Genomic DNA, 22,745 nt, shown 5'->3' on the forward strand with positions numbered 1-22,745 from the left:
CCCACCAAACTCATCATAAAACAGCCAGCACAGTAATATGCCACCTCCTTTTATCTGTGTGGGAGGGGCTGCCCCCGTGCCAAGAAAGGAACAGATCCCTTACGGAAGACGGCATAATCCAGTTGACTATAAAGGCTGATAGGATACTATCTCACACCTCCAAAGCAAATGAGCAGCGGATAAGAAAGGTGATCCACTGATTCTTCGCTCTCACAGTGCATGCAAACATGGGCCCTTCCCTTTTTGTTTCTTCGCTGTATTCTTTGCTGCTTAGATGTTTGTCTTTGCAGCCTTTTAATAAAATTAGTTACTGTTATCCTTCAAAAAACAGTCAGCTACCAAATATTGTGCTCAGTTATACAAACTGAAAACCCGAGGCGGTTACTTGTATATCCTCTGGGTGATACTTCCAAGAATACACCAATTATACTATGGATGCATATCTCATGGGTTTTTGTATTTTCCATTAAGGAACCCTAATCTTTATGATGCATCATGTTTCCTCTGTGTTCTTGCCAATAGTATGAAAGCAAGTGGCCAGTCCATATGATAAGTACCATGCAATTTTTTCCCTGTTAGATGTACTTGATGCCTTTGGTTTACTCATTTCCTTATCAAAGATGAGTGTTTTACCATTGTAGTTACCTCATCTCCGACATAGCTTATACACATTTAACTTCGGATATTTCTAACGGGGTCTCAAGTCCAGCTGGTTGGATCACAAGTTACGGTCCACCCAGTGGATAACTTCGAACGTTTCATGTGCGTACAACATCCAATCCATCCAATACGTTAGCCTCACCATCAGAATGGCCTTATGCAAAATCATCCAAATCCACTCATTAAATGGCCACAATTGTATTTTGCTATTTATCAATGGCTAGACGTCGTGTTCTATGGTGTGGCCCACCTGACAAGTAAATGGGGCCAAGTTCTAAACCAGGTTCCTCATGGCGGGGCCAACTTATTGGAAGGATTGGATGTTGCATTCACTTAGGGCCTGTTTGGATAATGGATTACCACAGTAATGTGGTATAAAATTTACATCATTACTCTTTAACTTTGATTGGATATTGCTTGCTGTCAAATCACGACAATCCTTTGGAATCACTACATGACACGGATTGGCAGAGGTGTGTTGATGTGGCATACTTTCGTGGGCCCTATCGTAATGTATGTGCTATATCCACACTGTCTATCGCTCTTGCATGATCATTTAACGGAGTGGGACAAAAATGAGGCAGGTCCAAAGAAGAGATGGACCACACCATAGCTAGCATGGGGATTGAATGCTTGCCATTGAAAACCTCTTAGGGTCCTAGAGGTGTTGGATCAAGCTCATTTTTGAGTACGCCCTAAAATGATTTTGCAAAATGGATGGACAGTGTGGATATAATACATATTGACAGAATTGCATCCAAGTGTATCTAGCCAGCGAAATTACTTGACACGTGGAAAGTGGAGATGCGGGACTAGTATTGCATACCATCACTACTTTGTTTTCCTTTGGACTATGGTAGAAATGATAATCATTACTTTTTTTACCACTCATATCTGCTGTAATCACTAATCCAAACACACCCTTAATAGGTTGGGAGTTATCCATTAGGGGGACAATAACTTGTGTTCCAACCGGTTGGACTCGAGACCACCTCATTTCTAACTGGGATTAAAATCTTAGACATTAAATGAAAACTTCTTCTTCACCTGTAATGGCTTAATAAAGTCTAGGTTCGAGTTAAAATAGTTGTACATCAGATGCTAACATGTTTTATTGCTGCATTACCATACTCATTCGTTACTTTTTTTGTAATTGCCGAGTTTGAGATATTTTCTTATGTTTCTAGTTCCAAGCTCTGCGTTCGATGGTCCAAGCAAATCCACAAATTCTACAGGTCTGCATTCTCTCTTTCTTTCTCTGTTTGTCTATATATATATATATATATATATATATATATATATTGTTGACATAAATTGCTTATGAGCTCAATTGTTTGAACTAATGGTTTTCTTGCAGCCAATGCTTCGTGAGCTAAGCAAACAGAATCCACAACTTCTGAGACTAATTCAAGAACACCATGCTGAGTTTCTTCAATTAATAAATGAGCCCCTTGAGGGTGCTGAAGGGTGAGGACTTGGCATGCGTTTTTTTTTTAAATTTTTTGTTATTTTTTAATTTTTTATAATGAGTATCTCTATTGGAACATTCACTGGACTATATAAAACACGAGTAGCTTTTGGACATTTTGCCCGTGGAATTAGACGTGGGGAGGGAAAAATCCTTTGGTTTTTTCATTCGTGTAGCCCTTCAACCTGAGGGCATTTTTGTCATTTCAACTATGTCCTGGGAGTAGCCCACACCACCTTCTACTCTTCCTTGTGCGTAGCCCACAAGAAGAATTAGCATTTGGGATCCCGTGCTACAAAAAGGCTTTGTGGGATCCACTGATGAATCTGCAAGTCCATACCGTACGTATGTTGTGCCAGATCATATATATATATATATATATATATATTGAAGGATTTGTGCCAGATCATGTTAGCATGTTGGCCCAAAAATGAGGTAGATCCTAAGCTCGAGTGGGTCATAGTTCCAGAAAAAGTAGGCGTGGGTCACCCAGCGTTGAACCCCATCTGTCCACACCATTTCCCCAGTCTGTCCCCTACTCTCTCCACTTGCCATACCCCTAGTTGAGATTAATGCCGCTTACTGAACATCCTGTTCTTTGATCATTGGATTGATAACTGTATTTTACTATTTAAGATTAGAGTCCTCATTTGCATGTACATTTCTATATTATTTATACTACTGCCATGCGTGCTTCAAGAATTTGAGATGGTGAAAATTTCCACTCTGCAGTTATTCACACTGGGAAGTTTCAGAAAAGAATTGGGGAACTTCGTGAACTTTTTGAAAAATTCAGTAGTCAGTTTTTTTTTTGGAAAAGAAAAAAGGACAATTTGGTTACTATATTGGTAAAAGTTTTGATGGTGGCAATTTGCAAGATGGGAAAAAATGTGAATGAAGATATATTTTCTACTCTTGCTTCAAGTCTACAGTTCTAGGGTTTCATCATAGCTCCCAAATGAATGGAGAGAAGTGGTGGGCTCCCACATTATCAAATATCCATACACATGAAATTGTGAATTCCAAGGTTAAGTCTACAATCACTGAGCAACATTGTTTAAACAAGTTTATATAATGCTTGATTGAGAGACAATGTTTTTCCTTTCTTCATCCCAGCAGTGGTACAGGTGGGTCCCACCTTTTGGTGAACTAATCCATTGATGTGGTGGGTTCCATCATGGAATGTGCGATGTGTCTGATGCCTTTATGTTTCCTCTATCAGATGTTACTGAAATACAGAGGAATTATAGGGTCCTGATGTTTCACAATGTGAATAGTTTGCTGATGCACCAGTTTGTGTTTAGGGATCCCAATCCTTGAAGGATCCTACAATGTCGGCATGGTGCATGCAGAAATTTCCCAGCTTAGATGTTTCTAACCTTTGGGTCAGTTGACTAAAATAAATCATAAGGGAGAAAGGTAACTGTCCAAACTAACCACATAGATCAGATGGGCTGAATCATCCATTCTGGAAAATTCTTGGGCACCCTTTATCCACAGCAGGGTGAATCACATAGCATCTAGATTACCAAACTGTGGGCTGCACTCATGTGAACTGGATGCATCGGGACCTTATAATCCTCTGCAATCGAACAGTCATACCTTCAGCAAACGAACACATATCCACTTTGCTCTATGATGCCTGGTCGTCTTTGGCTGGCCTTCAGTGTCAGGTGTACATGACTCAAATGAGCTAAAACGGTACTTCCTACTGTTGAAGATACACATCTTTCTTTAATAGCCGTGTCATTATTCTTGTTTCAACCAAATCTGCAGGCTTATGGCATGTTTCTCTCTCTCTCTCTCTCTTTTTGTTCTTTTATATGTTTTAGGGATCTGTTTGAGCCAGCTGAGCAGGACATGCCCCATTCGATCAGCGTGACACCAGCAGAACAGGAGGCTATTGAGCGAGTACGGATTTGTTCTTTGATACACTCATATGTGATGACAACCCTCAACCTTTTAAAATTGTGTCGGACACGAGGATTCGGATAGTGGTTTCAGAGTGCGACTCTTGCCTAGTGACCGAAACCAGTATGAATTGCCCTGACTCGACCATTTTGGTACCTTGTCAGTTTGCTTCCATTTCAGCCATGGTTTGCAAATCAGATTTCGTGTATCAAATTGTCCCCACTGATATGTGATTTCATTGCCTCAAATCAATCGTCTATGAGGCTGTTTCAGGCTGAATCAGGCTGATACAGCTGCATCATTAATGGCGGGCTGATACAGCTGCATCATTAATGGACGATACCTGTACATAGTGGGCAGTATGTACCAGTATCTGATAATATGCCAAACGTTGGTTTTTGTCATTATCAGTCTGGTGAGTCGTTTCGTTTTGGACAAAACCAATGGACTTGGATGATAAAGTTGTATCAGGTGGTATTTGAAACCATGTTCATGCACGTTTATGCGGCAGTTCAGAAAAACCTCAATTTCTTCTTTTGACACAACTTGTATGTAATTCATACGGTATTGACATATTTCTGTTTTTCTATCAGATGCTTTCATGTCCTAGTATTTATAGGATGATATTGCTCATAGAAAATGTAATAATATATTTTAATTGCATGGTTGTATGGGCATGTGAGCATCTCAGCTTTCTAAGGTCCCCATGTTCGACACCGCAGAATTTTGCTGAGACAAACGCTGTAGATGGTATACCAGGCATACCATGTACATGCCACCACATGTGCTAGAGTGGCAGAGAGGTAATATCCCAGCGTCCAACGGGTCATTCCAATTGTGAAGACTCGCCCAAAATCCTGGCTGGCATGCTCATCAATTGGACCGCGATGTCATTTAGAGGTGTATGGCCTGGAAAGCTATGGTCAAGTCCTTTCAAGCTGTATTTTTGTTTCATAAACAGTGGCCCACCTGATTAGTGTACCCACCTGCTTCTTTTGCAAAAGCATCAAACAGTGGGACCCGTGACGGATGGATTGGTTCTCACACCTATGTGCCATGCTGGCACATGTGATGGTGCATACATGAGCTGCTTTAAATACGGGCGTGGTCTTAGCAAAAGGTCTGACACCCTTGTCTATGTGTCAGTTACTCCAAACACGTGCTCTTCAGTTACTGTTTTAACTCTCCCTGATTGATTCCTTTACTGTTTTATAGCTTGAAGCAATGGGATTTGACAGAGCTCTTGTGATCGAGGCATTCCTAGCCTGTGACAGGAACGAAGAATTGGCAGTGAACTATTTATTAGAGAATGCTGGTGACTATGAAGATTGACAGGTAAGCCTCCTTTACCAGTTTCATTGACTTCACTTTGTTTCAGTCAGAAATCTGCATGCTCTTTAGCAGGCAGCTATTCATAACCCAACATATTAATGTATTCATCTGTGAAATCCGAATCCATTTTTTTTTAAAGGATAGCTTGTTTGGGTATATGTTGTTTTAAGATGAGCTAAGGTACAATGCATGCCTGAGTTTAGAGTGTTTTGTTGGGAGTCTAGCATTCTGTATGGATGGGACCCCACATTCCTTGATCCTGATTGCTCATCAGGTATGCCTGTGCTGGTTGATGAACATGATCCATTGAACAATCACAGATTCTTTTTGTGAATGTGTTCCTATTGCATATCAATGATGAGTTATATTTATTTTTAAACTGTCTTTTCTCATGCTAACAATCAGGTTCCTATAGGTGTCTGTTTGGATTCTTTGAAATTGAAGGGTGGAGATTGGTTTTCCACATGAATAAAATTTCCGCTATTTGCCTATTCTGTTTCTTCAAAATTTCCATGCAAAATATATTTTCTTTTTTTTTTTTTTTCAAATTTCCATGTTGGGCCTATTGTTAGTTGTTCATGACCATGTGTATTTCCATGTTGAGCTCATTGTCAAACAATCTTAACCACAAGAGTTCACCTTAGTCAACCCTAACTGTATGTATTTCCACATGGGGGGCATTGTTGCTTAATCTGAATCAGGTGGGGCCATTGCTAGTCAATCATACCAGTATTTAGATGTGGGGCTCATCGCTAGATGATCTTAACCATGTGGTGTCATTGTTATTTGATCCTAATTATTTCTATTTCCAAGTGGCGCCCATCATTAGTTGATCCAACGGTGTGCATTTCCACCTGCGCTTCTTGTTAGTAATTCCTGTCCAAATTTAAATGTGCGCTGGTAAGAAATGGGTCATTGATCATAGATAATTATTATGGCAATTGTTAATGTACAGTCTCATATACTCCCTTGTTGCACTATATCAAAGTGTTCACCAGGGTGTGCTATAGCTTTTGTATACTCCTGTAGTGTACCAGTCCTTTTTTGGTGTTTTTATTCTTATCCCTTGTTCAACGTGATTAGTCTAGGATTCCTATTGTGAGTAGGGTGAGACTCCTTTTTATCTTATCTTGTAAAACTAGTTTACTATTAATAGAATGCCGGGGGCAAGGGAGGAAATATGAAAATCTCCCTTCTCCTCAAGCTCTCCTCTCACTCTAATTCTTCCTCTTCTTACCGGATCTTTTCTTCCTCTTCTTCTTGGATCTTTTCATGTTATCAAAGCAAACCTGATCTTCTTCCCTTCTTGATCTAATCTCCCCTAGAATCTCTTTCCTTTTCCTTTTTATTTTTGTCTTTCTTTTGTTGTTTTTGCTGGTTTGGGACTTAAAGACTCTTCACTTTACAAAGCTTCATGGGTTTGGAAGGAATATCTAGGCTAAAGACCAAGTTTAGCATGGGGATCGGATACTCTATCAGCAATGGGGATTAGAACTTGATTTTGGTTAGGACGTGTGGGCAAGGGAAATCTATCCAACTTGCATTACCGAGAGTTGCTAGTCTATCTACATGAAACGATTTTATGGTCTCTAAATGCTATTCTTTCATCGTGACTGAAGTGGTGTGGTCCCTGTCATGCTAGAGAAACATGCCAAGATGAGGAAATTGAAGAACTTGTGAGTCTATTTGTCTCATCTCCACCATCACATGCCGGTGAGAGATGATAGAGACAAAATGATATGGTTAAAGGATAAATTGGGTTGCTTCTCAGTTGGTCCTCTTATGAGGTTCATTGGAAGTTTGAGAGGGATGGTGCCCGCGTACACAAGGCTTATATTTGGCACTATGGGGGCCCCTCCAAACAGAGCGACCTTCATATGGCTTCTTGGAAGAGGAAGAATCCTTGCCATCGACAATCTCTAAAAGAGATGATGTAAGACAATTAACCACTTGCTCTAAAAGCTCGAACTATTGGAGCGTGGCGAATCAATCCCTTTATCTCATAGCTCAAGCCCTATATCTCATGGGTTAGGACCTCAACTGAACCCCAACGTGGGCCCCAAATCATATGGGTACAGCCTCACACGAGCCACCCACCTCACACAGGCTGCCCACCCCGAGTGTGCCCCTCCATCCCACAGGCAATCCTACTTGAGCCTGGTGTGAAAATGCCCCTGCATTAATCATCCCCGGTGAGTCTCGAACACGAGACCTTTCGCTTTGATATCAATTTGATGTAGGACAATTAACTACTTGCTCTAAAAGCTCGAATTGTTAGAGCATGACGAATCAATCCCTTTATCTCATAGCCCAAACCCCACATCTCATGGGTTAGGACCTTGACTGAACCCCCCCCCCCCCCCCCGTGGGCCTCAAATCACATGGGTACCGCCTTACACGAGCCGCCCACCCCGAACATGCCCTGCATCCCACAAGCAACCCCACTCGTCCTGATGTGAAAATGCCCCTGCATTAAGAGGTCAATGATACTACCTAATGTGTGCGTGTTGTGTGTGGAGGACGCTGAGACAATCACCTTTTCATCCATTACTCATATGTGAGAACGTTGTGGAGCTGCTTCGTTGGCCTTTTCGACTGTGTAATGTTGGATTCGATTGGGGAGTTGTTCTTTTTTTGGTAAGGAGTAGGGCTAGGTAGGAAGGTAAAAGCTATTTGGACATTGATTGTCAATGATACTACCTAACGTGTGTGTGTGTGTGTGTGTGTGTGTGGAGGACGCTGAGACAATCACCTTTTTAGCCACTGCTCTACGTGATAAAGTTGTGGAGCTGCTGCTTTGGCCCTTTTGACATGTCTTGTGTAATGCTGGATTCGATTGGGGAGTTGTTCTTTCTTTGGCAAGGAGTAGGGCTAGGTAGGAATGTAAAAGCTATTTGGAGATTGATCCTGTTGGCTTCAATATGGGCTATTTGGGGGGAAAGAAACATAAGGTGCTTCCAAAATGAGTTACCAAGGCGACAAAGTTCTTCTCTAAGGCGAAGCTTCTTGTAGTGTAATGGGCTTCTTGAAATCTTTAAAAGATTGCAATCTTTCTTTTTTTGCTTCGGTTAGTTTGCTTTGTGCCACCTTGGCTCCTCTTTATAAAATATCCCTTACTCTTCAAAAAAAAAAAAAAAAGAAAAAAAAGAAGAAGAAGAAAGGAAAAGAAAATGAAGACAGTTAATCCACTCTACCTATCTTCACAAATCCCTGTATGATTGTGAAAAAAAGATGGTTTTTCTCCCATTATCGTCATACGGGGCTCTCTTAGATGTAATGAATCCTTGATGCTTGGAAGCGGATTGCGTGGTTTGCCACACACCACCAACTTTGGTGGTGTGTTGACGTCACCAAGTTATGTGGGCCCCACCATGATGTGTATGTTATATCCACATTATCCATATATTTTTATAGATCATTTTAGGACATTAGCCTAAAAATGAGGCAGATTCAAAGCTCAAGTGGACCATGACACATAAAAGCAATGGGAATTGAGCACCTACCATTGAATACTTCTTAGGGGCTACCTTAGTTTTTAATCAAGCCAATATTTGTGTTTTCCCTTCATGCAGGTCTGTGTGACCTTATGAACAGGTTGGATGGCAAATAAACATCATCGTGGGCCCTAGGAAGGCTTCAATGGTGGGCGTCATTATCGCCACTGTTTTTTGCAGTGTGGTCCATTGAGCTTTGAATTTGCCTCATTTTTGGGCCCATGCCCTAAAACAATCTCGCAAAATGGATAGACGGTGTGGATGTAACATAGACATCATGGCGGTGCCCACAGAACTTGTCGACGTTAACACACCACCGGCACACCATGCAATATGCTTCCTTGATGCTCATATTGGGTCCCAGAAGTTTGTATTCTCCACTGATCTCTCGACAATCCATCACAGTTGTGATTCCACTTTCTCTGCACCAGATCTGAGTCTGGGTTCTTCTTACGTCGTCGGATTCTTCTTCTAGCGGGTTTTCTAGTACGATTTCTCTTCAATTTAAGCTCTAATGGTGTCTTCGTCAATGGATCTGCCCCGTAGACCATCGGTTACTACCGAAAATCCCTCCATGCTTTGTTACCAACACCAAGAAAGCATCGGAAGTAGTCCAATGTTGTTGAGTCTTGCTGGAAATCCTTTTAGCCCTTTAATTCTAGCACTGGAAAAACACTAGAAGCAGTCTAACGCTGTTGGATCTCGCCGAAAACATTTCTAGCGTTGATCTCACTGAAAACATCTCTAGTATTGCTTTGGTTTTGTTTGGAGTTCTTTCTAAGTCTGGACTCAAGCCCAGGAGCATCTATTGTTGCCAAGAGTGCCCTATGGGCCACCTATTGGAGGCTGATTAGTAGCTCAGACCACCTTCTTTGGACCTCCGCCAGGCACTAAAAGGTTATTTGAACTAGTCTTATCCCTCCAAAAATTGTTTTTCTTCCTTTTTCTAAATGGGAGAGAATAAACACACCGGGATTGCATCTCGACAAAATGGACAACCCTAGCTTTACAATAACTACAATAAAACTAGATGTTACAAATTATTTGTAGTGGTCCCAACAATCCGAATGTATATTGGAGCATGGAAAAGAATGGGATACATTACAGGAACCAAGAGACAACCCAATTGTAATGACCCCACTTATGATGAATGGAAAAGTGAAAATTGGCTTGCAATGTTTTAGTTGCTAAATTCCATGCAACCCAACATCACTTGTGACTTCTATCTCTTGAAAAGTGCAAAGGATGTGTGGGGTAAAGTCGCCAAAATGTACTCTCACCAAGAAGACTTAGCCCACCTTTATCAACTCCACATAGAGATTAACAATCTCAAACAAGGTGACAAAATCTTAGAAGAGTACTTTTCTAACTTGAACAAGAAATGGGAGGAATTGGATAGCTGTGAAGCAACTATTCTAAAATTGGAAGATCGGACAAATCAAATAAGACAACTCAGAATCTTTAAGTCAGAATCTTTAAATTTCTCTTGAAAACTTCAAAGGATGTGTGGGGTAAAGTCGCCAAAATGTACTCTCACCAAGAAGACTTAGCACACCTTTATCAACTCCACATAGATGAAATCTTAGAAGAGTACTTTTCTAACTTGAACAAGAAATGGGAGTCGCAGCTATTCTAAAATTGGAAGATCTGACAAATCAAAGAAGACAACTCAGAATCTTTAAGTTTCTCGTTGGTCTTCGTTCGGACTTCAATTATCAATGTTATATAAATCCTTGGGAAGAGAATCCTTTCCTACCCTCAAATCTTTATATAACTACATAAACACAAAGGCTAGATGAAGGAATGTCTCCCAAGCCATCCTTCCAGAACAATCAGCCTTGTTTACAGACTCTAAAGGAACTAGAGGATGAAACACATGGGCAAAGATAAGATCAGATGCACACACAGTGGCAAAGATAAGATCAGATGCACACACAGTGGAAAAATATGACATCTAAAAGAATATTGTTGGGCACTGCATCATAATCTTCGGCCAAAGGACATCAAAACAAAATCTGATGCTGACGTGAACACTATTGATCAATCTTCCACCTATAGTAACGAAGACCGAGGGGACAAAACCATTAGGGAACTACAATAACGAGTGGCAGCTCTCCAAGCCTCCATTTCTGCTGCTAACCAAATAGGAAAATTAGGTACTTCTGCAATTGCCTATCACGTCCCTCAGACATCCTAGATCATTGATTCAAGGGCATCTTACCTAGGGGTGTACATCGAGTCGAACCGAGTCGAGCTGAGGCCTAGGGGTGTACATCGAGTCGAACCGAGTCGAGCTGGCCTCAGCTCGACTCGGCTCGGTCACTAGCTCGAACTCGGCTCAGTCCTTGAGCCTAACTGGCCAGCTCGGCTCGGGCTAGTTAGAGCCAAGATCGAGCCGAGTTCGCCATTGCAGGATTTTCACAAACACTTGGACTGCACCTTCAAAATCTCTCTGTATTTGAGATAGCAGTAATGGTTTTACAGGTATTTTATCAAACACCTTCTAAGCAACATAAAAATCAAGAAAAAAAGGGTGTTGGTTTCGTATCCATACCTTCCTTGCCACCAGCCACACTTCTTTGAGTCATTTCATCAAACACTTGATGAGCAACATCAATATCAAAGTAACTGAGTCACCAAACTGGTTCGATCCAAGTCGAGTCAAGTCGAGCTGGGGCCACCTTGAACTCGGCTCGAACTCATTTTCGAGCTCAAAAAATCAGCTCAACTCGGCTCGAACTCAGCTTCGAACTGAGTCGAATCGAGCTTTTTCGAGTCGAGTCGAGCGAGCTAACCGAGCTAGCTCGGTTCGTGTACACCTCTAATCTTACCACATTATGGGTACGATCAATGGTTATATTTCCTACTCTCCTTATTTATAGCAATATTATATTTGCTTGATGGTTTCCTCACTAAAGAAGTGGAAGGGAACTTCTCATGTTTCTGATTCTTTATATATCTTTCATGTAGTCCATATCACCCTCATTTCCATCTAATCTTTTTTCTGTTAATTCCCTAACCAAACGACTGAATTATTGTGTCATTTTTATTCATTCTATTGTGTCATCTAGGGTCTGTCAACAAAGAATATGATTATTGGTGTTGTTTGTAAAGATTGGGACTTTATCTCCTCAATTGATAAAGATCCATTTCTGTTCATTTTCCATCTTTAGACTTAGAGAATAAAAATCGGGTCTCTCTAGCACATCCATTTAGGTCATTTATCTTTGCAATCACCATATCATTTGTTTATTGAAAAGTTCAATGGAAGTGACAACTTATAATGCGAAACTTGTCAATTATCCAAACATTGTCAAACTACTTATCCATTGAGTAATAATAAAAAAAAACATTGCATCCCTTTCAACCTATTCATTCTGACATTTGGGGGCCTAATCCACTAGTTTTTGTATTTGGTGTCAAATATTTCCTATCATTTATTGATGATATCTCACAATACGCATGGGTTTATATCTTAAAAAGTTGTGACAAAGTTCCATTGATTATAAATATGTTTCACCAATTGATTTCTATCCAATACAACACCAAAATTAAAACATTTCAATATGATAATGTCCAAGAATATTTACACCATAATTTACAAAAATAATTTGTAGAACATGGAATAGAATTCCAATCCTCATGGCCTTATACACCACACCAAACAGCATGGTTGAATGAAAAAATTGGCACATACTGGAGACCACCCCAACCTCTTCGGATAGGGCATGTGTCAGTACAAAAAGCATGTTGGATGAAGCCATTCTTCTTGCTACGTATATAATCAATTGGACTTCATTGTTCTTGAAGCAAACTACCCATTACAAGTTCTACAACCACATGCACTTCTATTTATCCTGTCACCAATGGTGTTTGGATGCACATGCTTTGTTTGTCTCCTTTGACCATCTCATACCAAACTAAGACCACAATCAATCAAATGTGCGTTCTTAGGATACTCAAAACTCTCAGAAGAGGTACAGATGTTGCTACCCCTTGAGCCGAAAAATATATGTTTCTAATAATGTTGCATTCTGTGAAAATGTGCCTTACTTTCTCTGAGGCAGCACACATTGTTTTTACTCTACTCTCTTACCATCATAGACGAGTCTTCTATTCAAGAGGTACCCATCATGAGTCTTCTGTTCAATAGGTATCAAGTTCTATGCCAGTGAAATAACTCAAGGTCTATTCTTAAATAAAAGCATATTTCTAGTCTTCCTGAGCAACACTACTCTTTAACGTCGACACCACACCAAGTGGATCTCCCAATTCACTTCGCAAAGGAACTCATGCACACAACATCCCATTGGTAACTATGTCTCCCAAAAGAAATGTATGCCCTTAAAAACAACATACTTGGGAATCAGTATCTTCCACATGGGAAGTGTGTCATCGGGTGCAAATGGGTGTTCACAGTTAAGTACAAAGCCGATGAATCCATTGATGAATACAAAGCATTGCTGGTTGCTAAGGGCTTCACCCAAAAGCCTGGAGAAGATTATGCCATTTTTGTTTTTTTTTTTTTTTTTTTAAAGATTAAGATTACGACAAAAGAAACCTGTGGGGAGAGATGACCATTGGTAGCAGTGAAAAGGAATGGAAGGTCGCTTAGGCAAGGAACCGGAACAAGAAACTGGTGGGGGACAGTCGACGGAAATACGCTTTGTATCCGACCCTATATGTGAAAGGTTACCCCCATGGCTGGTTCCCCCTCAATCTGGAGAGGATTTTTGGGCGAGCGGGAGCTGTTATGGATGCCGTAATGCCAAGTAGAGCTGGGCAGAAAGGGACCGATCCAGCGGATTCGCCCCGAACAGATCCGAACCGAAGGCCATGATTGGGTCGGATCGAGGTGGGCCAGTAAGATCCGACCGTTAATCGGATTGATTTTGGATCAATGGTCAACCCAGACCGACTCGATCCGAAATCCGATCCGAATGGATCCGATCCGATTCGATTTGATTCGATCCGCACAATGTTTGTTTACCATTGTTTCCTGTAATGTTGTCCACTTGAGATTGGGATATACCTCTCTCTTTTTTTTAATACCATAAAATGAAAAAATAGATGAACGGCATGGATGAAGTAAATACATCATGGTGGGGTCCACAGCACTGACTTACCATCATTTAAGTAGTGTGATGCGGAGTACCCAATCTACTTCTCTCACACGTCTCGAGGTTCCTCGAGCAGAGCTCCTTGACGACAAGGGAGCCCATCACGTACTTGCTTGGGATGTTAGGTGGGTCCCACCGTGATGTTTGTGATAAATCCACACCGTCCATCTGTTTTGGGAGCTCATTTTAATACATGCTGCCAAAAATGAAGTATAATCCAAGACTCAAGTGGCCCCTACGAGAGGTAACAGTTTAGATTCAATGACTACCTTCCTCTGTTTTCTCTCTCGTCTAGCACACTTGAACTTTGGATCCACCTATTTTTTGATATCATGGCCTAAAATGAGCCCTCATAACTGATGGACAGTGTGGATTTCTTACAAATATCACTGTGGGCCCACAACATAAAATCCACTTCCCAAGTGGGACGCGGATCGGTAGGTGTACTACATAACAGCGGACATGGTTTGGCGGCTTGCTATCAGCAAGTTCTGTGGGTCCCATCATGAGGTATTTGTTATATCTAAACCGTCCATCCACTCGGCAGGCTCATCTTAGGGCTTGACCTGAAAAATAAGACAGATCTAAAGATCTAGTGGACCACACTACAAAAAGCAGTGGGATTGAACGTCTACCATTGAAACTTTTAATGTCAAGAATATTCGATCCGAACCTTATATAACCCGATCCGACTCGTTTTTTCAAACTGAGTCAGACTCGGTTTGGATCAGGACAACACTACAATGGTTCGGATCGAGTAAATGGACTCGGTCTCGGATCGGCTCGAGTTCGGGTTAGGTGTTAAAAACTTCGGACCTGGTCGAGTTGGGCCTAATCCGGTCCGACTCGAGTCGATGCCCACCTCAGATGCCGAGGGATAAAGAAACTGGTGCATATCGTGGATTTGCTTTAGTTCGGATGGGTAGCGAAGCGGAGCTGGCCAGGGCAGTGGCTATGTTGCATGGAGGCAGTTATGACGGCAAAAAGATGCTGGTTCAGAGGGCGCGTTATGGTCCTGAAACCCTGACCGCCTCGACTTATCAGAAGCATCCCACCCTTAGGGCTTGTTTGGATACGCGTTTTGGGATGTATTGTATCGTATTAGAAGTTATGATTTGATGTTTACCGTGTTTGGATCAGAGTGAATAGGAGTTGAATCCATGCGTGCGAATACAAACTCCAGCCAAATTTTTGAACCGGCGGTAGAGTATTGTCAGTGGGTTCTGTTGCCGTCAATACTTCGTATTCATTGCGCTGTATTCGGCAGTGGATGAAAGTTTGAAATTTGCGCGATTACAAGATATTTGGTACTTATGTAGTGTAAGATCGGGACCGTTCATTTGGTACATTTCAACGTGAAAATCATCTGGGCTAGAAATCAGAAAGTTCCATACGTCAAACAGGCCACCCGACCCAATTAAGATTATACAATACGCAGACATAATACGTCCTATCCAAACATTGATCTGTATAACGTATTGTATACTATGCCAAACAATACCTCCTATCCAAACATTGATTAGTAACTGATTGATTTGGATGTATTATGAAAACCGTGCAATGTATACATGAACAGTACCCAAATACAATACTATACGTGAATCCAAATAGGCCATTATTGGGTCCAAACCTATGGAGCAACAGTCCACTTTACCAGTCATGGCTGCTCGACTTGCATCTCGTTCCGAGGGACATTCCTTCAGAGATATCCTGCTCCAAGATCCTAAGGGCATTGTCTTGCCCTCCCAGGAGATGCAAGGGTCAAAGAAGGATCGGTTCAACCCATTAGGCGATGATCGTGCTGATGATCAGTTGGATCTCACTGTTGTCGTCGAGCAGGAGATCTTTGAGAAGAATCGAGCAGAGTTGGCTAAGTCGGTGGTTATTATAACAGAAGAAGGTGCGTCGATATCGGGAGTGAAGGAATGGATTCGACAGTGCACAGGATTCCAATTCGGCATCTCCGACTTCAAGCCTTTGGGTCACGACGCCTTGTGGGTGAGAGTGTCTCCAGGCCTCAACCCAGACATCTTAGCAATGGCGGACCACTTGCTTGCAGATGGCCCGATCAAAACAATCATGCCGTGGGAGGAATTTTCAATATTTGGCAAAGAAAAAATCTGGATCCTCATTTGGGATATCCCAATGGAATGCTGGCAGGACGAGTTCCTCATCAAAGCGGCATCTCGCCTAGGCTTTCTTCTTGAAATCAATCCTAAGACCCAACTTGGGACAGAACTCGGCGTCATTAGGGCCCGGGTGAGAAGAAAGAAAGGTTCTCCCCTCCGGCCTCATTTGCGTGTGAAGATCGATAATCGTATCATCTTGCTACCGATCCAGGACTCCCCACAGTCGATGCAGCCCAGATGGGGAGATGTGTGGAGGGCCAAGGAATCGGTGAGTCAGCCATTATTGCATATGCAGGAAACAAGATGGGAAGAAGGAGCTCATTCTGCGTATTCCAACGGACTATCGGAACAAAGGGGTGTCAAACCACCTGTAGTGAGAGTACATGAAGACAGCGTTCGGCCTTTTCAAAGGACGTGTGGCAGTCTATCCTCTACTTCAGGGTCACGTCTGGCAGACGAAATCTCGATTGCCAGCGCGAAGATATCTGTTGCCTTGGATAACACGACACGTGCCCCAGAGTCTGAGTTTCCTTCTCGGGCGAAGGATCTCCTCTCATCAGACAGCTATGGTGCAGACATGTGGCCTCTCATATATCCGTCGGCCGAGCAACAATAAGTACGAAGAGGTAGTAGCTACAAGATCGCGACGCGTGTCACCTGACTGTTCAATCAACGGTAGTGGGGCTACCCAGATGGAGGAGCGGATGTCATCCCCTAGGCTCACGTCTCTTATTGACGTTGGATCGGTCGAAGCAGGGCCCGTTCTCTACCCGCTTTCGCCTCTCCCCAAATGGGGTTCGCTGAAGGTATCCGAACCCGTTTCCATTAACCCCAGCCTATTTTCTGCGTCGCACCCGAATATCAGACTTGACAGACCCGATGAACCTCAACATTCTAACCACACCCAATCTTTCTACCCCGTTCCTCCCTCCCGTAACCCCGCTTTCACTGTCCTGGGCGACGATATCTCCCAAGAGGACATGTCAGAAAATCTGATCTTTGAGTCTCGTTCCGCTTCATCCATCCCTTCATCTCCTCTCAACTCCGCTTCCAAAGATTGGGCTTATCTAGGTCCCCTTACACTGTTCCAAGAGGAGACCCCTACGGATGTGATTGTCGCAGAACCACTTCAAATGTGCTCAGAATTTCCACACCAGCATCAGGGAGATAACTCCATGGCTGTTACGGAGGGAAAAAGCAGAGAGGAAATTTATAAGGAAATTCATGACAAAAGATGGATGCAGTGGGGAACGTGGGTCGATCGCTAGGTCTATCCTTCGGCAACAAGGTAGAAGACTATACGGGCCTATTCCAATACATCGAGAACAGGGGTAGGCCCTTACCTCCTCCAAAGACCCCCGCCAAACAAGTTTCTCGATCCACTAGTAACAGAGAGCTTCTCAAACTTCAATCTTCTCCGGCTATTGCTTCTACGTCTATGGCTAGACGCAGAAGGAAGGGTACTCGGGGCAGCTTGGTGCCCCAATGATAGTTCTCTCATGGAACGTTAGGGGAGTAGGCTCCAAGCAGAAGCGGAGCCTCATTAAAGGTTCTATCAGGAGGAAAGACCCGGACGTTATCTGTTTACAGGAAACTAAAGTTCCGTTGTTCTCAAAGAGACTTCTGGATACGTTATGGGGAGCTCAGGATGCAAACTTTGTTTCGTTGGATGCTACTAGATCCTCAGGAGGTATCCTGATTGCTTGGAAATCCTCCAAGTGGGATTTACAGTATTCACTGTCCGGGGTTTTCTCTAAAGCAGTCGTTATCTAAGATAAGTATTCTTCTTTCAGATGCATTGTCATTTCTGTTTATGGTCCTAATGAAGATTCTTTAATATCCAATTTCTGGGATGAGCTGATTGCTATTAGACAGTCCTATTCAGGGCCTTGCTGTTGTGTGGGTGACTTCAACGTGGTCCGTTTTCTTGAGGAGCACTCTTGAAGATGGAGATCAAATCTCGCCATGCACTCGTTCTCCGACTGGATTCAAGCCCAGGAGCTGGTTGATCTACCCCTTTCAGGTGCCAAATTCACCTGGTCCAACGGCCGTAGATTCCAGATCTAGTCGAGATTAGACAGGTTCCTCTTATCTACGGACTGGGTTGAGGAGTTCCCGTCCACGAATCAGATTGCTCTTCCTAGAACGACGATCACTGCCCTATCCTCCTCTCGGTTATCAACGATGATTGGGTCCCCAAACCATTCAAATTCAACCCTGCCTGGCTTAGCATCGAGGGTTTTAATCAGAAAGTAGTGGAGTGGTGGCCTTCCTTTCCAGCTGATGGTTTCGTTGGTCACAGACTCATGTGCAAGCTTCGTTTGCTAAAGGAAAAATTAAAAGTCTGGAAGAAAGATGAGCTTCGGAAGAGAGACTGCGAAACTGAGGCTTTATTCGCAGAGCTCCAGCTGATTGATTCAGGATTGGAGGGCAATGTCCTCCCTCTGGAGGTGTTATCTAGACGCATTCAGATCATTTAATCCATTTCATCTAGAACCCTGGAAGACGAATTATCTTGGAAGGTTAAATCGAGAGCTAAGTGGATCTCAAAGGGAGACAAAAATATTAGGTATTTCCACAGCCTTGCTAGTATGAGAGCTCAAGCGAAAGCTATTCTCAGCATCTCAGTGGACGGCAGACAGGTCGATGATAGAGATGAGATATCAGATGTAGCGGTGCTTCATTTTAGATCCCTTCTCTCTTCTGAAGGCTAGTCCAGGCCTCGATTGGATGGGATCCATTTCTTCTCGCTCCTAAGTTCGGAAGCAGATCGTCTGGAGGCTCCTTTCTTGGAAGAGGAGGTTAAAGCGGCCATCGATGCGATGGATGGAGATAAGTCACCTAGGCCTGATGGGTTCCCTATGAGTTTCTTCCACTTGTTCTGGGACACTGTGCGCCCTGACGTCATGAACTTTCTCAACGAATTCCATGCCAGAGGAAAGCTTTCCAAGGTTATTGGAGCTTCTTTCATCGCCCTTATCCCCAAAGTTCCCGGGGCTAATTCTTTCTCTGAATTCAGGCCTATCAGTCTCATTGGCAGCCCGTATAAAATTCTGGCCAAAATCCTATCCTTAAGGCTAGCCTCTGTGATGGAAAAGCTGATATCCAAGTATCAAAATGCTTTTATTAAGGGAAGACAAATTGTTGATGGAGCGTTGATAGCTAATGAAATTCTCCACTCCTGTCACAGGATTGGGATCAAATCTGTCTTTTGTAAGCTCGACATGGAAAAGGCTTATGACCCCGTGGACTAGGATTTTCTTCAATACATGCTTATCCGAATGGGCTTTGGTGAGAAATGGAGGAAGTGGATGAAGGCTTGTGTTGAATCTCCTCATTTTTCAGTCCTTCTCAACGGAGTCTCGAAAGGTTTCTTCCCTAGCTCGAGGGGCTTACGCCAGGGTGACCCTCTCTCCCCTCTTCTATTCCTTGTGATAGCTGAGGCTCTCTCCCAGATGCTGCTTATGGGCCAAAGCGCTGGGCTGTTCAAAGGCATCTTGATGCCAGGGGTGGTTACGCTCATTTCTCATATTCAATTCGCAAACGATACGTTGATCACTTGCGAAGCGGATTCTGAAGCCATCATAAATCTCCACACGGCTATTAGATGTTTCGAGGCTGTGTCTGGGCTGCGCATTAACATGGCCAAATCCAAGGTCTTTGGGATCAATGTTACCGACCGAGACCTAAATTCTTTTGCTCAAATTTTGGGTTGTTCGACTGCCTCATTCCAGATGTTCTTTGTGGGTTTTCCGCTTGTCATTGGTATCCCTCCGCTGTCTATGTGGGACAAGGTGGTGGATAAATTCCAAAAATCGCTGGCCAGATGGAAATGCAGGTATTTATCTATGGGGGGCAGACTCACGCGTATAAAAGCTACATTATCGAATATCCCCATATATTTTATGTCCCTCTTTATCTATCTGTCATCTGTTTTTCGTCGGATCGACAAGCCGAGGAGAGATTTTTTGTGGAGCGGCAAGGAAAATCAGAAGAAATTCCATCTCCTGGACTGGCAAGAGGTCTGTAGACACTTTCAAGACGGAGGTGCAAGCGTCAAAAACCTAAAGGTGATGAACAAGGCTCTCCTTGGCAAGTGGACCTGGAGACTCGGATCGAAGCCGGAAGCTTTATGGAGCAGTGTCATCAAAGGGAAATATGGGTCATCCTCGGGAGGTTGGTGGACAAGGGATTCTTCTGCCTATAGAGCTTCTCACCTTTGGAAAGGAATCCTTCGTTTTAAAAATCCGGTAATGGAGAATATTACTTTTCATTTGGGGAACGGATCGGCGATCAGATTTTGGGAGGACCACTAGCTAGGGGAAAGGTGTTTGAGGGACAACTTCCCTTCTATTTATCGCCTCGCCGTCAAGAAGGACAGGCCTGTTAACAGCTTCTTCTCTCAATCGGAGTCTGGTGTGGTTTGGGATATCAGTTGTTGTCGAAATCTTTACGACTGGGAGGTAGCTCATTTTGCTGAACTTATGCTCTACTTATCCAGGGTCAGTCCGTCCCTGTCCCATCCGGATAAAATCATTTGGACCAAAGAAAAATCCTCCATTTCTCGGTGAAGTCCCTCTACGCTATTCTTCTCCTCTCCTCTCCCCCTGCATCGTTGGCTTCTCCGTTTATCTGGAAATATCCCGTTCCCCCAAAATACATCTGCTTTGCTTGGCTGGCCTCTAGGAATCGGATCCTCACCTTAGACAAACTCATGAAGAAAGGTATGCAGCTCGCCAACATCTGTCTATGTTGCATGGGCTGTGATGAATCCATCGATCACCTCCTCGTGCACTGCCTGTTCATCTCTCAGATCCGGCAGGATTTTTTTTCAAGCTTCAACGTTTGCGGCTGTATGCCAGCTTCTGCCTCATCTTTGCTTGCTTACTGGCACGGCTTCAAGTTTGGAAAAATCAGATCTAAGGTTTGGAAAATGGCAATCATGGCTATCTGGTGGGTGGTCTGGAAGGAGAGAAACGACAGATGCTTCAACAATGGGCAAGCTTTGGCTCAAGTAGTGGGTTCGAGAGCAAAAAAACTCCTTACAGAATGGGCTTCTAATGTGCCTCTTCTTAGAGATTTTAACTATATCTTTTTAGGCTTGTAGTGTTTTCTTTTCTGGTTTTGGCTCTGCTATCTCAGCAGCCCCCCCTGTTCCCTTCTGTTTTTTAATATAATCCCGTTGCTTTTAAAAAAAGAAAAAAAGATTACGACAAAACTTCTACTCTGCTAGTGAAATTAAACTCCGTTCGCTTTCTATCGTCTATCACCATGAACCGTAACTGACCTTTTGTATCAATTGAACGTCAAAAATGTGTTTCTGCATAGAAATCTTCATGAAGAAATATACATGGCCCTTCCTCCCTAGTTTTCGACGCAAGGCGGAAATTTAAAAAGTTCGCCATCTTTAGAAGTCCTTATACGGACTGAAACAATGGTCTCGTGCCTAGTTTGAAAATCTTGGAAACACAATTTCCAACAATGGGTTTAAAATAAGTACTTTCAACCATTCGGTATTTGCAAAACATATGGATGGGAACATGATAATTCTAGTTGATATTATTCTGACTGGTAGAAGTCTAAGATTGACAATGTTAAGAAGTTCTTGGCCTCAGCATTAGAGATTTAAGGGTTTACAGCTGTTGAAATGAAGTGCTTCGCCAAACATCAAAAATGGAAAATTGGACTAATTTACTTGGAAAATTGGTGAAATAACAAACAGTAAAGTAGCACTTAATTTCCACCAATTTTTCTAGAAATTTTATTTCCCAAAGAAATCAAATTTCCTTTCCAATTTCAATGAATCCAAACAGGCCACTTGTTCATCCTGTCCTTGTATGTATTCTTTCACAACATGATATCACCACCACCATCATCATTATTATCACAACCAAGTTGTCGTCATCATGATCATCGTCACTGTGATTATTGCTGGCATCTTACATTCGTCATTCTATTTCAGGTAATTTGCAAGAGAATAACACTTCAACGAGTTCAAAATTCATTAGAAAATGGCCCAATTTCCAATACTGAAATGAGAAGGCGCTTGCTTGGTTAGGAATGGGGCCCAACAGGCATGTTGTGGTCACGATCAGGTGGTGATTGAATTGTTTCTGTTCCAAGGCCAATGGTTCTTGGTTCTTTCTGTCTGCCTTAAACCGTAGATGCTTGTCTAAGTTGGCAGTGTTGATTTGATGATTTTTTTGGGGGTATGCCCCATTAAAACAAACGTACCATGACATGCAAATGTTGGATGACGACCTTTGATACTTTTGCAGGCATGAATACTGTGTTTTTACATATATTCTCTGCTGCTCTTGATGATGAATATGCAGGTGGGCGAAGCTTCTCCTTGAGGCCTGCTTGGCTCGGTGTTCACGCTTGTGCAATAAAGCTCATGTAGACGATGCTCGTGTGTCAGCATGGCAGATGGGTTTGAGGTCCAGTACATCCATCTGTGCTTCTTTTCCTGCAAAAAATAAAAATAAAAAAATCTAGCACTCTCGGCATGTGGGTCCCAGCAAGAGAATGGGTTAGAAACTTCAGCTGAGCACATTATTTGGGCTGTGGGCCGGTGTCCCTCGTGATGAGTGGATCAACCTGATTCTTGGGCTAGGGCATCAATGTAGTG

The 22,745-nt window shown here is 42.7% G+C and overlaps 1 protein-coding gene across 4 annotated transcripts in view; it reads left to right on the top strand.

The window, feature by feature from the left end:
* LOC131256890 (ubiquitin receptor RAD23b-like) overlaps nt 1-22,416 on the top strand; it is a 53,796-nt gene extending 31,380 nt beyond the window's left edge. For 2 of the 4 annotated variants that reach the window (XM_058257974.1, XM_058257975.1), the window contains exons 9-13: nt 1,848-1,895; nt 2,018-2,127; nt 3,961-4,039; nt 5,255-5,374; nt 22,077-22,416. In XM_058257974.1, coding sequence (XP_058113957.1) covers nt 1,848-1,895; nt 2,018-2,127; nt 3,961-4,039; nt 5,255-5,371 — 354 coding nt within the window. In that variant the 3' untranslated portion in view covers nt 5,372-5,374; nt 22,077-22,416. Of the gene's footprint in view, nt 1-1,847; nt 1,896-2,017; nt 2,128-3,350; nt 3,830-3,960; nt 4,040-5,254; nt 5,375-22,076 lie in introns of those variants that run through there. The other 2 variants (XR_009177005.1, XR_009177004.1) reach the window with 2 other exon arrangements.
* Nucleotides 22,417-22,745: the final 329 nt, after the last annotated feature.

Source organism: Magnolia sinica, chromosome 9 (genome assembly GCF_029962835.1).
Source record: "Magnolia sinica isolate HGM2019 chromosome 9, MsV1, whole genome shotgun sequence".
NCBI classification, from domain to species: domain Eukaryota; kingdom Viridiplantae; phylum Streptophyta; class Magnoliopsida; order Magnoliales; family Magnoliaceae; genus Magnolia; species Magnolia sinica.